The sequence below is a fragment of the Heptranchias perlo genome, chromosome 8, assembly GCF_035084215.1.
Source record: "Heptranchias perlo isolate sHepPer1 chromosome 8, sHepPer1.hap1, whole genome shotgun sequence".
NCBI classification, from domain to species: Eukaryota; Metazoa; Chordata; class Chondrichthyes; order Hexanchiformes; family Hexanchidae; genus Heptranchias; species Heptranchias perlo.
The window spans coordinates 4,993,963-5,012,447 of record NC_090332.1 but is presented as its reverse complement, the minus strand read 5'-3'; the positions used below and the strand labels follow the sequence as shown (position 1 = coordinate 5,012,447).

Here is an 18,485-nt window from a genome sequence, read left to right as displayed (position 1 = left end):
AAATTTAAATTAGGAGTTCCGCAGTCTCACCACTTCACCTTTTTAAAAAAAAAGTCTAGAACAGGAGCGTGTCAGATTTGGGAGAGAGAGGGAAGCAGAGCTTGTGAGTACAAACCCAAGTCTTACCCTTTCATTTAGAACAGCACAGACCAACTGCGTCCCAGAGACACCTGGGGGAAAAAAACTGCATCCTGGACTTAGAATTTTCTTAAATACACCTACTTGTTTTTTTTTCTCCTCCCCTTCTGGAGGTCCTGCCTCATGCATGGAGTGCAGTTCTGCAAGCACGGATTACCCTCCAGTGCCTTTCCACAAGTGGCTACTGTTCATGTGTGAACTTGAACAGTTGAGTGTTGGTAGGCTATTAAACCACATGCACAAAAGCTAAGCTCAATCTCTTTTGACCCAACATCTACAGACATGCACTTTCCAGTAGCTAGTGATCGAGAGGACCCCCTGGCCAATTGTCCCCTTGCATGTCCTGGAGTGTTTGTAGCACCTTCATACTCATAAACTTGTACAGGACCTTGGTTAGACCACACTTGGGGCACTGTGAACAGTTCTGGTCTCCATATTATTAAGAGGATATAGAGACACTGGAGAAGGTGCAAAAAAGATTTATAGGATGATACCAGAACTGAGAGTTTATACCTATTAGGAAAAATTGAGCAGGCCAGGGCTCTTTTCTCTAGATAAGAGAAGTCTGCGAGGTGACCTGATAGAGGTCTTTAAGATTATGAAAGGGCATGATAAGGTAGACGTAGACAAGATGTTTCCGCTTGCCGGGAGACCAGAACTATGGGCCATAAATATAAGATAGTTGCTCATAAATCCAATAGGGAATTCAGGAGAAACTTTTTTTAACCAGGGAGTGGTTAGAATGTGGAACTGGCTACCACAAGGAGTAGTTGAGGCGACTAGCATAGATGCATTTAAGGGGAAACCAGATAAACACGAGGAAATAGAAGGATATGCTGATGGGGTTAGATGATGTAGGGAGGAAGGCGGCTCCTGTGGACCATAAACACCGGCATGGACCTGTTGGGCCGAATGGCCTGTTTCTGTGCTGTACGTTCTATGTAATCCCAGCTGAGATTGGCCAACTCAGCACAAAACAGGAACTGAACCTGTGGTCTTCTGGTGTTGGTGGTTGAGTTACAGACTGCCTTTGCCAACTGACCTCTAAAGTTATACATAATAGTTCCTGTAATCCATGCTGCGTGCCCCTGGTTTCACAACTTCATGGAGCGGTCGGATATGTATTCAAGCCATATTCTTTCACTCACTCCATTACCAGTCTCAGCTACAATATTTCCGCATGAGGAAGGAAGCAAAACTGAGGCAAGTCACTGCCTAGCAGATTGTTGTTAGCAGTGTTATTGGATCCAGGTTATCCTCCATTAGCTGGGAATTGTGCATGAGAAATTGAGTCCCAATTGCGGAAAAGAGAAAGTTGAAGCAAATGAACCTTATCCTCTTCCAAAAAAAAAAATACCCGTTGAATTATCACTTACGTTGGCACGGTTATAGCATGAGAGGGAGTACATTGGGAGACGCAGCATTTGCTGTTTGTGTTTGTGCGCACAAGTTCCAGGGCCTAGACTTTATTCTATAAATGTGTTCTTACTGAGTGGGTCAGAGGGGAAAATTACTTATATTTTCTTCACTGCTGTCACTTCTAGTAAGATTGTGAGGAAAGGTTGTTTGTCCTGCTGCATTGCTCCATGATGTGTCTCACCTTGAGTTGTAATAACGCAGTACTAAAATGTTAGCGAGCCTCCTGTGCTTGCAGTAAGGAAAGTTATCTTGAATATGCTAAACAATGTTTGTGAAGGGAGGATGTGATCTTGTGCATTTATTTTATGTCTGTGCCCTTTTTTTAGGAAAGTCTAGTCAGTCTGGATAGCATGTCTTTGTATAACCGATGCTCGCTTTCACAGGGGTTTCATTACCTTTTAAAACTAGAGTGACTTCCAGGGATATTAATAACGTGAGCTGGCCAAATTGCCACATGGAGATTGCACAGGTGGTGCAATTTAATTAAATTTGGAACTTCAATCACATTTAAACAATAGCAAAGAGCCACTTCCGCGTAATCGGCGACTTTTATGAGAAGAGGCAGAAATTTCTGCTGGGTCTGTCCTCATAGTGAAACCCCTGCTTTCTGCCGCTGCAGTGTTTGAATCTCACTTGTTTGTTTTTTCCAATACTTTCCCTTTAATCTTTTTACAGTAATGCCTAATACTCCGACAGTACAGCCAATACCACAGAGCGTACCAATAATTGACCCATCGTTGTACAGCGTTAAGCCTCAGGGTAAGATTATAAACTCTTCCAAGTTTTTCAGTAGTTAGATAATTGATGCTGTGCACAACAAGATGCCACGATCTGGTGCCGTGCCATATTATAATGAGGCCTGAATGCTGGCAATGAGCACATCATAACATAGATCATTCATTCGGGACATTTTATGGGAAGTCGACGTTAACTTGACAGCGAAAGTCGATGTGTTCACAGTAGCCTAAAGCTTAATCTCCTGTGCACCCAATCAGGGATGCAATCACACACCATAGCTATGAAAACTTGAGGGTAATCAACAAGAAAGAAAGACTTGCATATGTAGCACATCATCAGATCTCAAAGTGCTGCACAAACAACAAATGAACTTTGAAGTGTAAACCTGACAGCCATTTTTCAAATAGCAAGATCCCACAACCAGCAGCGAAATGAGTAATCCGTTGAGTGAGCTGCATTTGTTTGATGGTATCGGTTCAGAGAGGAGTGTCTGCCTGCACAACAGGAGTGCTCCCTCTTCTTTTACAAGAGCTGCTGTGGGATTTTTAACATTAGCCTGAAGCACAGGAGCAGGCAGACAATGCCTTGGTTTAAAGTCATAACCATAGTAGAGGATTATATGGTGTGCAGTATTGTCAAACATTTAAGAGATAACAACTCGTGTACTCCCCAGTGACTACAAAGGTTGGAAGCGTTAACGTAGAATGGGTTCTCAATGCACAGTAAGCATAAATTAATGTGCGAAACACATTCACATACATGCTATGTCCACATTAATAATTGAAACTATCCTATGTAAACTTGTCACACTGTAATTACACCCTCCTGCCAGTGGCGACGCTGTAACTCCTTAATTTTGTGTCTCCCAGCTCCTCAGCCTATACTGCGACGAACCTCTCACGCTTCAACCAACTCTACTTCTGGGAGCCAACTTCTGGCATTTATGCTATTAAATTAGTTTTCCATGGTCTGGCAGCAGACTTGTAGACCCAGATTTACTTTAGTTTCCAAATCTGCCACTGGGTTTCGGTAAATGGGTCTAATGGCATAAACGCCAGGTCCAAAGAACCAACCACACAAAAGCAGTTATCGACAGGAAGCTTCGGGGCCTTATTGAAGTGAGACCAAATGTGTTACATGGTCACTTTGATAGTGATTTGGCCCCTTTCATTGCAAAATGATTAACCCTAGGGAAGGGAACACCGCCAAAGCCATGAATGTGTGGCTTTGATTCTTTGACCTTTCTGGGTTTTTTTGTGTGTTCTCAAAATTGAGCAGAATATCTAACTGGAACAAAACCATAAGCAGCGACTGAGTATCATAGCACAAATATTTTTCTTTTTTTTTTAAATTGCTTTTGATATTCCATTTCAACGTGGCCTAAATTGCAGATAGCTTTTGGCTGGTAAGAACAGAAAAAGTTTAACTTGAAAGCAGAACTCCCCCGAGAGTTAAACTGTGATACATATGCGTGGTGATCCCAATCAGGTTTCCAGTTTACATCTGTCTTCCAATTGGGTCCGTGGAGATTTATGCATGATTGCACTGGGTACATGGACTATGTTGCAGATTTTAGAAATGGTTATTCATGCTTGCCAATTGCCAGTTAAGACTTTAATAATTGTCGGGTTTTCAGATCAGTGACCTTGTTTAATATGCATTTAGTAAGGAAAAGAAAACATTCCTCCAGAGCATTGTTGTAGGACATTGCTGTAATCACTCTGCCAGCTCCACTAGATTCCTCACAATTTCCAGAGCAAGGTAGTTCTTTGGCCTTTCCAAATATATTGAGTTGTAGTACGTAAAGTAAATATTACTGAACTTAAGTGCTTCTTATTGCCTGAGCAACCGTATAAACACAGAAAAAAACCCGACTGTTCAGCGCTGGAACTGGTCTCTCAGCTTAATGCGTCTATTTCACCTATCTGTAACAAGAACTTTCATGTCCCTTATTTAAAGAAAGATGCACATGGGGGAAGATTCCCTTGGAGATTCACAATTAGTTGTCTCCAATTAGAAGATCATGAGGATATGCCCAGGAGATAGTATCACAAATAACCTTCCTTATCCTATGAAATCTGCTTGCGATTTACATGGAGAGCATTCATCACTAATATTTTTCACAAGTCTGTCTGACTTAATTTTGTCACAAGTTGTTAAAATATGGAAGTGCCTTCACACCCTTTTCTTCAGAATCCCCTCTCTTTTTACATGTCTGAAAATTACAGATAGTTTCTTTGAATATTTCAGTCACCCTGATCAAAACAGTTATGAATGGGAATTATGTCGAGCTGGGACCTGTGCAAAAAGACAGCACCTTTCACAATACGCCAGTTCTCTTTGATCTTTTGCAAGTCATTAAGTTCACACTTTTGTGAGTATTTTGAGTGTGAACTCTTGTATTATTTCAGATACAAAGTCAGCTTTCTAAGCCGCGTTTCTACTGATGCCCAGGCCTTGGGAGACCCAGCTGTGAAACAAATCCCAGTCTATAAGCACATGCACAGATTGACCGGGACAGTTTGGCTTTAAGTTCTGTCAGCAAGAAGTGACGTCACTGTTTTCAAACATCCAAGACTTGCATCGTGGTATCACTACCGGAATTAGCGCCACAGTAGGAACAACGTATTTACAGGAGCGAGACAGACCAGGGGTAGTAGGGGAAACCCTTTTAAAAGAAAAAAAAGTCTTAGCTGGTTTAAGCTGCACTGCCATTGTACCTTCTGTTTGCTGCTGGCTGTGTAAGACCTGGTGGCATAAGAATAATATAAAAGCAGCTTTGTAGGACTGCTGTTTGGTTCCAGTCCTGAATGTAGTCATCACACGTCCAGCAATGACTTCACTTCTCTTCCCTCCCCCGCGGAGTGATTTTTTTCATAAATACTGCAAATCTCTTGCATAAAAGTGGGTTTTAATTCCCTCTGTGCTATTTTTAGTGCACCACTTAATGCATTCACACAAATTCCAGCCTGCGCTATTTTATCAGTTATTAAGTGATTACTATTAAACAGGTTAACTACTACTTTAAAGTAGCACAGGTTAATACAAATGCAGTGTACTAAAGTAACGGGATAAACCCCTTTGTTCCTTTACTAAGCCATTTGTGAGGGAATTGGGCAAATTCACACTTTTCTTAAATAGGGCCCAAAATTAATTTAACTCCTTACACATTTTCTTCTTCCTCCTCCCACCCCCTCCCATTTCCAGACAAGGACTGTTAACCATGAATGCCTGTGCTTTCTTTAATCCGTTTAAGGAGAATCCTGATTACCTTGGCGTCCTGGTTTGCAGGAGTTCTGAGCCGGATAGTCTGAGGGAGCTGAATCTGGTGCTACCAGACTCTCTCGTTGAGCCCAGGCGCCGCTGTAACTAAATTTCTGTTCAGTCAGTTCCTACACACAATCAAAGCTTAGTAACTTCTCCAAGCCTGTGAGCTAAGTGTCAACAGAAAAGAACAAAAAGTATGTCAAAGTTACTTGTAATTTTTTTGTAATTGCACTGATTTTCCAAAGAGGGATTTGTGCTTCAAGGGCCTGGGGATTTTTCCCCCCAAAAATTCGGAGGGGGGCAAATGTTACTGAAAGACCTTTTCTGTTGTATAACAGATTAATTTATGCTGACAGCTTGGATAAGTTGTCAGGTCACGGGCTCGAGTGCAATCACCATTCGGTGTCAATTGCTAACAATCAGCAGGTAGTCAACCAAAAAATTAAATGTGGTTTATTTGAGCCTTTGTTCCTGAGGCAGGATTCCTTCACTTAAGTTTCAGACTTTCCCTTGTGAGGCAGAGGGCCACTGTAGTTGTTGGTTATATTTGTTACTGGGTTTGCAAAAATCTGCTCATACAGTGTTCTCTCCATTAATGACACCAGATGCAGAGCCAACTTTTTTTTAATGAACTGCACTCCGTACACTGTTTGTTTCCCTATTCCCTTAAGAAGCCATGATCTTTCAGAATCACTTTAATCTGGATGGCGATCAGTCAGGCAATTGGTGCGTGAGGGACCTTATTAACATAGATTGTTAATCGGAAATCGTCACCTCACAGCAACTCCAGGCCGACTGCAGCATTTACTGAAAATCACTCCAATAAAAAATGGATGCATGTTACAGCAGAGGAGATGAACCCTGAAAAGATCATTTCTTGAAGTAACTTAAAACTAGTTACAGAGTTCAGGCAACGGCTTTGATTTCAATCTCTGCACTGGGATCTTTTAATTGCATTTTCTCCTCAAATGAATGCGCTTGATAATTTCAGGGATGTCGGTGCTTGGCTAAAGAACTTTTTCCACTCTTTGCATACCATGCCATCAAGAAATTCACACAGCTAACTTGATACAGGTTAGCTGCGGGATAAAACTCTGTCTGCACTGTGCCAGTTGTGTGTCTTAAACCCAACTTTAGTACAAGGCCCAGCCCTCCTCTCTTCTCTTCACCCCCTTAAAAATAAGCCCCAGTTAGTATTGAGTTGTTGCGGAGGCAATTTTTGGCATATGACAACTGGTGTAAGGTGGCCCTAAAACTGTTCCACTTTGGACCCTTAACGAACTCCAAGTGATCCCCTCATTCTCAGTAAATCCAATTCTACGATTGTAAAAATTACACATCCTGTAATGTAGGTTAAGATTGTATCTCTTGCCTGGACTTTAAATGCTTGTGAGTTTATCTAAGAAATCACTACTTCATGGTTCATCTACATAGGAACATAGGAGTTGCTGGATGAAAAAAGACCAAGGCCCATCTGGTTCACCTTCTACCATCCTGGTAGTCGTATGATACAATGATAGTGGAGTTATTGACTAATCATAGCAATCAATCTCTATCAATTAGCCCACAACGGACCCACGCATGAGACGAGGAAAACCCCCAGTGGTGGAGAGCTTTGGGAACTATTGGTCCAAAGTCACCTGTTCCTCCCAAGCATGTTACACTTACCACGTCATGTCTCAAATTATCCAAACATGTAATTTTCTGAAAGAAATCTATCCAATAGCAAAATCTCTTCTACTCTCGCCTGCATTCATGTGGATGATTTCCAGTTTATTGAAGGAGTTGGCCTGGGGTGAAAAGAATGAGTTCAGATCCATTGTCCCACCTGGCCCTATGAATGAATGCATTAGTAAAATAAGATTATATTACACAATATTTATAACATATAGATATATACACAGTTCTTATAAGCAAGGTGTAATTTTGTGGATTCCTTGGAAAACATGCAGCTTGCCAAGGAATTTCAAAAAGCAATTTCTATTTGAGGTATTCTCACTCTTACTCCAACTCCTCAAAATTATGGAACTCCTTACCTCTTCAGTCTTTCCTTCCTCCTAAAAGGATTTTAAGACCCAAGCTGAGCATTTCCTAACCACAACTTCTCAATTTATCTCACCTAATCTCTTTATTAGCCTTGGTGGTATCCTGGATTCTAGCCTGTTCATTGCAACTATAATAGCCAGTTGAAAGTCAGGAAACCATTGCCATTGTAAGTGCTTTATTGGGATTTTGATCCATGTTGTTAACATAAATCCAAATATGTTATACTGCAGAAAAGGCCTTTGAGTGACATATATTCCCAATTCAGGAGAGAGACCACCGTGCATTGCCTTCCCCCTTGACCTTCAGTATCAGGGGCACGCTGTGTAGTGCCTACATGCTTTCATTTTAAGTTTATGCCTCCTTGTTCAGGATTCCCCCACCAGAGAGAATAGTTTCTCTATCTACCCTATTAAAACCCTGTATCATTTTAAAGACCTCTGTTAGATCACCCCTCAATCTTCTGTACTCGAGGGAATACAAGCCAAGTTTATGCTGCTGTTATAAGTGGGAATGCTTGATACTAGTGCAGTAGGAGGTGCTCTCCTGTGTTTGGGGTGCAACACTGAGTGTTAGATCTTCACTGCTGAATGGTCTGTCAACACTCAATGTTCAGGCTAACACGAGGAACAGAAATGACCACGTGATGAGGTACTGGGAGCTGCCAGTGCCTGTGGAACTGTACCACCAGCACTGGAGGACACAAGTGCCTGTGGGAGCCTAGTCCAAGATTGGAAGCTGCCAGTGCCTATGGAATTGTACCCCTAGCACTGGAGGCTCAGTGCAGGTGGAATTGCACCCCAACGCTGGAGGCTGCCAGTGCCTATGGAACTGTACCTCAGCACTGGAGACTCTCCAGTGCTGAGGTACAGTTCCATAGGCACTTGTGGAACTATAATGCAGCATGTTAGCCTCTTGAGAAGATACCAGTATTAGGGGAATGAGAATTGTTAATATCATAAAATACAACAACAGGTATTCTCTAGAACAGTTTCACCATTACAAAACAAACGTCCCTAGCTCTGATTTTCACATTCTACAATATAATTTGAAACTATGGCAGGCTTGACTTTTGAAAGCTGCCCTTTTGCTTCTAATCTGTACAGGGGCAAAGATCAAGTTTAGCAAACTTGCCGCCTAGACGAGAGAAAGCAATCCATTCGGGAGGGTTTTGGTTCTAATTTGAAGGGAAGAAAAATTGGCAAACGTCGTCTCTGACTTTCATTCACCAGATGACTGAGCAAGAGAAATCATTGCGTCGCACAGCCTAATATCTGTTTGCTGCAAGCTTTGAGAACACAGCTGTTCTTCCCACCAGCCAGTCAGTGAAGGAGAATAGTTCTACGCAAAGTGGACCAAGAACAAAGGAATATTCTGTGGTTCTCAACATTCCTTTCGTATTGCTTTATGGCATCCAGAAATAGAAGTTTGCAAAAAAATTATTTTGGCAGATGTCATATAACAGAAAGTGTGTTTCCTCTTTCTCTCCCTTCCATCCCCCACTCCTCCATTAAGGCCCAGTCATTCATCCGCAATGGTCATAGCAATCTTTCATGATTCAGAGTGAATCTGGTAGCTTCTGCTTTCTATTCTTTTTTTTCCAGCTGACGGTTTGAAAAATATTTTCCTGTTTTTTCTAACTCCCAGTTGACAGTTTGAGTTTTGAATTTCTTCAATAGGGGGAGGGGGGGGAAATTACAAAGTGTCCCATATAATCCTGGATTCTGTGACCACTTGGGGTATTTCTGTTCATTGTGAGGAATCCCTTATAAATAAATACATGCTCCTGGGGACCCCTTTATAACTAATGACTTACTACCGGGGATCACCTATAAATAATGACTGATCCCAGGGATCATCTATAAATAATGACTGATCCCAGGGATCATCTACAAATAATGACTTACTACCGGGGATCACCTATAAATAATGGCTTACTCCTCGGGACCACCTACAAATAATGGCACGCTCCCAGGGGTCTCCTCCAGGCCCTCGCCTGATTTCCAAAGGCCTATTAGCTACCCAAAAGGAAATACAGTGTTATCACTACTGAAAGTATCTTTTATTACTATACGGTAACAGAAATACTGTGCTGTTAAGTCAACAAAAAAAAAACACAGAAATCTGATGACGTCCAGGACTCCCAGGATCCCAATTTGGAAAGTTAAACCCTAAACGGTAGTTATCTGTACACTCACAGCTCTGACAGCAACAGTTCCGTGACAGAGTGAAAGCAGAGAGCTCGCCATGCTTACAAGTCCTCATTATTTAACTTAAAGTCCCCTTACTACTGCATAGCCCACGAGCATCTGCAGCCTTTGGGGGTTGTATTGAGGCTACATGTCGATTGAAATTTCACATGGCAGTGGAGTGCAGACCTCTTGCAGATGATGCAGCATGTTCAACAACAACTTGCATTTATAGAGCACCTATAACATAGGAAAGCATCCCAAGGTGCTTCACAGGAGTGTAATCAGATAAAAACCGAGCCAAAGAAGGAGACATTAGGACAGGTGACTCAAAGCTTGGTCAAAAAGTTAGGTTTTAAGGAGTGTTTTAAAGGAGAAGGGAGAGGTGGAGAGGTTTGGGGAGGGAATTTCGGAGCTTAGGGCCTAGATGGCTGAAGGCACGGCCGCCAATGGTGGAGCGAAGGAGGTTGGGGATGCACAAAAGACCAGATTGGAGGAACACAGAGTTTTCGGAGGGTTGTAAGGCTGAAGGTGGTTACACAGATAGGGAGGGGCGAGGCCATGGAGAGATTTGAACATGAGAATGAGAATTTAAAATCGAGGCATTAGTTGAACAGGAGCCAGTGTAGGTCAGTGAGCACAGGGGTCCTTTCGGAGATGTTTCTTTGAGAATTTCTTTTCTTTCTATACTGCAGTTCCACAGTTCAGAGAGAGTGCTGTTGTTCTATGAACTACTGGGGCAATGCAGTAATGTGTAAGAAATGAGTAAGAAGCTTGAGTCATCGACTTAATGTCTTATCTCACTTATTTAATAGAATAGACTCCATTCTATGTACTTCAGGAAAATTACCAAGCAGCTGCACAAAAGAAAACTGTTGTACAATCAATCATGTTTTTTTTTCTTAAACTTTTGTCTGCTCTCTCCCACTCCCATCCAGAATCACGCTGGTTTTAAAACCCTTACTCCGATTGCAGAATCCAAAATTCCTCATTCCTGGGGTTCCCCTTGCACTGTTTGATGAAGAGCAGGGAGTTCTCCCAGTGTCCTGGCCAGCGTTCCTCCCTCAGCCAACATCACAAAAAAATAAATAAATTGGTGATTGCTGTTTGAGGGATCTTGTTGTTCACCAAATGGTTGTCGCGTTCAGTTAGGTCACTTCAAAGTGAAGGGCTTTGAGAAGTTTGAGACACATGGTGTGTGCTGTGTATTCGCAATTCTTAAAAAAAAAATGATCAATGTGTTACCTTCCATATTAATGGAAGAATGGCTCTTTGTAGGCCGAGATTATCCATGGTGTTTTGTTGTGTTACCTTCCATAATTATGCCACAACACAGCGCATATAATAGCAGCCTTTGAAGTGCCATTTGTCCATCTAGTTTTGTAGAGGCCTGGGGGCAAGTTACTTGCCTATCTCTCTGAGAATCAGAAGTTGGGCAGGGGACTTCCTAAAGGGAAGGAAGAAAATCTGTAGGGTGAGGGTGGAGGGTCTACGAATTAATTTTAATGGTCACATTTACTGCAAACTCGCAAATCTGTGGAAGCATTTGAAAATTACTTCACTTTCATCGTTACTGTCCAGCACAGATATAACAGTCTTCAGAGAGGAGAGAGGATGTACTTTTGGTATTCTCAGATCAGGTGCGCTGCTTGTATTGAACCCTTGCCTGCCTTAATGGGCAAAATCACAAGTTAGATCCAGATCGGGACGGTTGGTTGTTCCACCCTGCATCACCGTTCAGAACGAACCTACAATCTCCCATCCCAGCCGTTAAATTATTTCAAGATTTGGCTTCATTATCGTAATGAAATTCCAAGTGTTAATTACTCTATGTGAAGAACTTCCTGGTACTAAATTGTGACAGAACTAAAAACTTGGTCTGTCAAAATCTCATCTTCACAGTAAGGACACCCTCCATCCTATTGTGTAGCACCATGACCGTGCTAAGTAAGACAGACTAAGGGCTGTAACAACACTCAAGACGCTGAATATCATCCAGGACAGGGCAGTCAACTTGATCGGCACCCTCTGCACCACTGCTGTGGTGTGTACCATCTACAGGTTGCACTGGCTACACCTCCCAACCTTGGAACCTCTATCACCAGGAAGGATGCAATGTCATGAGAATAACATCATCTCCAAGTCTCACACCATCCTGACTTGAACATATACCACTGTTCCTTCATCACTGGGTCAAAATCCTGGCATTCCCTACTCATGCCATCGTGGAGGCACCATCAGAACAAGGATTGTATTGGTTCAAAGTGCTGGCCCATCACCACCTTCTCAGGGTAAGTAGGAATGGGCAATAAATGCCGGCTTCCCAGCGTCACCCACATCCTGAGAAATATTAAAAACCCCGAGGTCCCAGATTAATTCTCCAGTCTACTCCTCTCAGCCAGGACATTAATAGGGGCATTATAATTGGCCTCAGCACCTTGAGTTAAGCTGGGAAATTTTGGCTAGATCACTATCCAGCACCCCCTGCTAGAAGTGCCCATGCGTGGTCATTGGGTATGGGCAGCATTGGACTTGGCTGTGATTGATTGGTCTGAGAACACTCGTTATCTAGGATCACACATGAAGAATGGTATCATGGGCCAGATACCAGAGGAAGGCCGGTGATTGGAATTGTAACCCAAGAAGGAGTCAATGTTTTGTGGAGAGAAAAGAATATTAGCAAGGGAAAAAGCATCTGAACTGAACTGATGTCAAATAGGTGCTTTTTGTTTGCTCTTATTTAACTCTCCTGGAAGCATACACCGCTCTTCATTCGCAAGTGCATGTTACCAATGGCGGTCAAACTTTTCCCAGAACACCTGAGATTCCCCATCTCCCACCAAAAGAACATTTTTTTCACTGTTTAACTCCAGAGACCTGCAATAACCAGACACCCAAAGAGTGAGCCAAGCCTCTCCCACCATCAGCACTGATCACGTGGCAGCGTATTCGAATTTAACGCTCCAAAATTGAGACCAGCAAAGATTAACTTTAGGTTTAACACACATTGTCTGAGTTTGCTTCCAACTCTGCAGCCTCATTTATCGATCATGCTCCCAAGTCATTTGTGTCCCAACGTCCCCATATATATCTTGAATGTTGTTCAATATTATTCCACAGATGCTCACTATTTTTATAAACTGTTGTTAAACACATCTCTGAAGACTGGGAACAGACTTCCTAATTTACAGCCGCCCCTATTCATGTTAGTCTGTGGGAATTAGCAGAGCATCCCTTGATCGTGACTGCTCGTTCATCAATTAAAATCCCCGTTTCCCTGCTTTCTTTCCACATCCCCCTTAAGTTCAGTTATAACATCTAACACTGAAAAAATTAATTAGAGTGGTACTTGTGGGTATTGATCCAATTCGTGAGGGATCGGGTTACTGTGCCTTACAATGATACATAATTGGGATTTGTTTTAGGCATCTTACTCTTATTACCTTGTTTGGAGTTGATCCTTCCATCCCATCTCGCACTGACCTCGAAGCCAGCTTTGATGAACTGACCAGAAAATGCAGATCAGCATCAAAGCGACATTGAAATGCCGTTTGTTTCCTGGGGATGTGGCTCGTAGCCCTCACTTAGGTCTGAGAAGCACCTGGCCAGGGGGATCTCTGCACTTCCACTGATCCGCTCCTTTGCTGAAGCTTTAGTATGGCAGGAAGAGAGGTCCAGGTTACGTTGTGCCAAACTCCTTGATGATTCAACGCGTGGTATGTTTAATTCAGGAAAAGGGTGTTCTTTGGGGAATGCTTGGTTTTGAGTTCTCTCAGATACTGGGGAAAGAATCCAGTGATTCTTCTAATATTTCAATATTTTAAAAATAATCAAAACATTAGCTGTCTTTCCAGCAAGGTCCATGGATGCAATTTGTTTCCTTATTGGCATTGGCCAAGTAGACAGCTCTCCAGCATCTCCAAGCCATTGTGCAGGCTTTCGTGCTTGGTATCTACCAAAAGAGAAAGGACATAGTCTGAAGAAACACAGAAACTTTTAAAAGTGATTCACCCTGCCATTCAATTTTGGGATAGTATGAGTGACCGTATATGAGGATATATAGGGAGTGATTGAGACCGTAATCTTGAAGAGGGGTTCAGATGCTTTATATAGGAAGAATAATGGATACCCGGGAGTGAGTTACAGGCTGGAATCTAATCAAGGGGTTCAGATGGTTTATATATAGAATAATGGATACCTGGGGGTGAGTTACAGGCTGGAATCTAATCAAGGGGTTCACATGGTTTGTATATAGAATAATGGATACCCAGGAGTGAGTTACAAACTACAGGAAGGATGTGATCGCTTTGGAGAGGGTGCAGAGGAGATTCACCAGGATGTTACCAGGGCTGGAGCGCTTCAGCTATGAAGAGAGACTGGGAAGATTGGGTTTGTTTTCCTTGGAGCAGAGGAGGCTGAGGGGGGACATGATTGAGGTGTACAAAATTATGAGGGGCACAGATAGGATGGATACTAAGGAGCTTTTTCCCTTCGTTGAGGGTTCTATAACAAGGGGACATAGATTCAAGGTAAAAGGCGGGAGGTTTAGAGGGGATTTTAGAAAGAACTTTTTCACCCAGAGGGTGGTTGGAGTCTGGAACTCACTGTCTGAAAGGGTTGTGGAGGCAGGAACCCTCACAACATTCAAGAAGTATTTGGATGAGCACTTGAAATGCCATAGCATACAAGGCTACGGACCAAATGCTGGAATATGGGATTAGAGTAGACAGGGCTGATGGCCGGCACGGACACGATGGGCCGAAGGGCCTCTATCCGTGCTGTATAACTCTGACTCTATGACTCTAAACTGAAATCTAATCGAGCGGTTCACATGGTTTGTATATAGAATAATGGATACCCAAGAGTGAGTTACAGGCTGGAATCTAATCGAGGGGTTCAGATAGTTTACATAGAATAATGGATTCCCGGGAGTGAGTTAGAGACTGGAATGTAATCAAGGGGCTCCAATCTATCATTTTGCTTGTGTGACAAATGAGAAGTTGAGTGCACATTTTGACTTCGGTAGAGTTCACCTGATACTTTCTTTTATAATCTGGGATAACCTTTATCCTGAATTGAAGTAGCTGTGTAATGATAGCTCCGGGCATTCTTCCTGCTTAAATTTGTCTTTGGTGCTGCTTCATTGAAAGCAGATAAATTATGCATGAACCTTGGAGTACGTGGGAAGGAGTTATGAACATGCAATTCCTTTGAGGTATGCTGATATAAGCCATGGAAGAAGGAAAGCATTTAGCTCACTCTGGAGTGTTGTATGACGTTGTTGCTCATTTTCATACTGTGATCTTGTGGTGGTGGGTTTTTGTGTTTGTAATTTTTTTTTCTCTCTTCCACAGCAACAAAGCTGGAAATCTGCCCCTTTTCCTGTCCTAGCCAACATTCCTCCCTGCACCACTACCACCAAAAAAAAAACTCAGATTAACTGGCCATTTGTCTTATTGCTGTTTGTGGAATGTCCCTGTTGCAGAATAGCTGCTAACTTTGCCTATATAACAAATGGCTGCACTTCAAAATGTAACTAATCGTGTGATGCGCTTTATAGTGCCTTGGTGTGATAAGGTGCTTTGCAAATGCAAGTATTTCTTTTTGTGCTATAGCTATGAACTAATTTTTGTTCTTTGCTCTTATTCTAGTTTAGTGCAGTCACCCAATTGATGCTAGTTTGAAGCAGATCCGTGTAGGAGTCGGGTCTGTTTTAAGGTGCTTTTTAAACATTGGCTCCCACTGCTTTTTTTCTAATTACTCGGCCCATTGTATGTAACATTAGATCCAGTCCCAGGGCAACAGTCGAACTGAATAAATGGCTTTTTCAGCATCTTTACAAATCCGCACAGTGAACGATAACTTGAGCTGCGACTTTTAAATCTCCTCTGAACAGCCACTTTATCGAGCACACTGATACTAGTGTCATTGAGTTCGCCCCGTTGTTGCTCCACTGACCTCCCGGTCGTTAATAAATAGAACCATACGGCACCAGAAGGAGGCCATTTGTCCCATTGTGCCTGTGCCAGCTCTGTGAAAGAACTATCCAATTAGTACCACTCCCCTGCTCTTTCCCAATTTTTTTCCTTTTTAAGTATATCCAATTCCCATTTGAAAGTTACATTTGAATCTGGTTCCACCACCCTTTCAGGCAGGGCATTCCAGATCATCATAACTCAGAGTTTTAAAAAAAAAAATTCTCCTCACTTCCCTCTGGCTCTTTTGCCACTTATTTTAAATCTGTGCCCTCTGATTACCGACCCTCCTGCCAGTGGAAACAGTTTCTCCCTATCTACTCTATCAAAACCCCTCATAATTTTGAACACCTCTGTTAGATCTCCCCTCGACCTACTGATTGAATTTCATGTTTTCCCCCCCCCCCCAGGGGAGATCCGCCTGACCCCAGAAGACTACGCCAGGGCTCAGAAGTACTGCAAATACGCGGGCAGCGCCCTGCAGTACGAAGACGTGGGCACCGCCGTGCAGAATCTCCAGAAGGCCCTCAAATTGCTCACCACGGGGAGAGAATGAGTCCCTTTGTCTGCAGTGCCCACACATAACTTGTGTCCTCTCCGCTGGCCCAAAGAACTAACCAGTCCACGGCTCCACTCTGCTCTTACATAACAAAAGGGCCTGTTGTTTTCACATCGACATCCTACAGTGACATTTTTTTGATCTGCAGACTGGGTTGCGTTTTTCTATCTCGAAGGAAAGAAGAGAACATGCTTTGGGTGCCAGGTGTGAATATTAAGAGCTTGGTTTTCATAGCTAAGGAATTTTTTTTTTTAAATGGCAACACTATAAAGAAACATGCATCGAGTTCTTCAATTCTGCTGCTTTTCTGATGAGGTAACTTTAAAAGAGTTTATTTTATCTGAGGCTGCACCGTCCTCGATATGGATATTGCAGCAATTGTATTCCACTTCACAGCACCCAGGGATCAGGTGTGTAATGTCCTCGTACAGCAGCAGCGCACAAATCACATCCCCCCCCCCCCCCTTCACAACTGTGCTGGGCAGAGCTCACAGCCATATATTAAGGACATCACCGGCATCTCCACATCATATATTAAGGAGTTCTTTTTGACTGTGGAGTCCGGCCCCTTTCCCAGGCCTCCTCTATGAGTACGAAAATGGCCACCTCAGTGATGAGCAGTGCAAAGTGATGGCATTGCTGAGGTTCCAGGCCAAGTTCACCTGAGGACATGTTTGTGAGGGGGCTGCGATTAGCGCACTGTCGCGGTGGAAGCATATCTCAACATTACAAACACGCAACCAAACCACCTGGTGCCACTAAGCAGAACCTTCCAATGTCTCCTTAAATACAATTGAATGTCATATCCAAAATATCTATAATGGGGAATAATGCAGTTTTAAAGCTAATATAACCAGTTGCCAGAACAGATGTTCAGCATGCATGGATGAGTGTCGTTAAGCATTATGTCTTGTATTAAATAACTGTGTATTGGACTGTTTTCTTTTTTCACTGGGATTTGAGGTGAGACAAATTGCACTAGATTTTAGGCGTGTGTGTGGCTGAAACAAGCAGCTAGAAATTACTGTTCATTAATTATTTGCAAAAGTAGAATAAGCCCATTGAGACATGGAGTCAACACGTTATGCAATAGGATTAATATTACTTAAGTTATTTTGTCAAGACCAATTAACAGTACTGATAAAGAAGCACTGAGTGCATTTTTCGGGGAGCTCTCGAGGGAAGTGAAATGCATCATCAGTGAATTCATCCGTTCCCTGTGGACCTGATTGTGACTACATGAATTACTCCCACACGGCACTTTTTGTTACTTGTACTGATCAAACTATAACAGAAATAAAACATGTGTATATGATTTGTCATTTCATTGAGGAATTCACCCTGCAGTGCATAGCGTGTCTTAATTGACCACCTTTCATGTTTGGTTGACGTGTGCTACTTGAGACATTAAACCAAGGCCCCGGGTGTCCTGGCCAATATTTATCCCTCAACCAACATCACTAAAATAGATCGTCTGGTCATTATCACATTGCTGTTTGTGGGACCTTGCTATGCAAATTTCAACTGTGACTACTCTTCAAAATTTCTTCATTGGCTATAATGTGCTTTGGGGCTTCCTGAGATCGTGAAAGGCGCTATATAAATGCAAGTCTTTTTTCTTTCTTTTATTCCTTCTCCACAATAGCTTCTAGCCCTCTTCTCCATAATACTGTTTGTGTTCACATTTTGATTTTCGTTTCAACTGTGCCAGAAAAGAATGCAAGTCAATAAGCGCTTCACCGTATCAGTAACTGGCTTACAATAACGTCCTCCTGCATTCACCAATCTCCACACAATAATAGGATTTTTCAGGATCTTCACAGAGGAGATAATCGAGGGACACTGTTCCTGTAAGAATCTTATAACATGCTGTCCAAATGAGCTCCACTTAGCCGCACATCAGGCTCTGGTCACATCCATTTTTCTTTTTCTCCCCTGATAAGGGGCAGCGTTCAGCACCGTATGTCTGAGTTTATCTTGGTATGATATAACCATAGAAGTTTATAGCTCAGGAGGAGGCTATTTGGTCCATCGTTTCTGTGCCCCTTTGCTAGAGCAATCCTGAACTAATCCCACTGCTTTGAGCTGTCTCTCTCTCTCTCTCTCTATGTATATTTAGATATATATATAGTGTATCTTACCCTGCTTTAAATATTT

At 42.5% G+C, this 18,485-nt stretch overlaps 1 protein-coding gene across 3 annotated transcripts in view; it reads left to right on the top strand.

The window, feature by feature from the left end:
• Positions 1–17,643, top strand: part of vta1 (vesicle (multivesicular body) trafficking 1) — a 137,915-nt gene extending 120,272 nt beyond the window's left edge. Inside the window, exons 7-8 of one of the 3 annotated variants that reach the window (XM_067988558.1) lie at positions 2,233–2,316; positions 16,180–17,643. In XM_067988558.1, the coding sequence (XP_067844659.1) occupies positions 2,233–2,316; positions 16,180–16,325 (230 nt within the window). In that variant the 3' untranslated portion in view covers positions 16,326–17,643. The other 2 variants (XM_067988559.1, XM_067988560.1) reach the window with 2 other exon arrangements.
• The last annotated feature ends 842 nt before the right edge of the window (positions 17,644–18,485 follow it).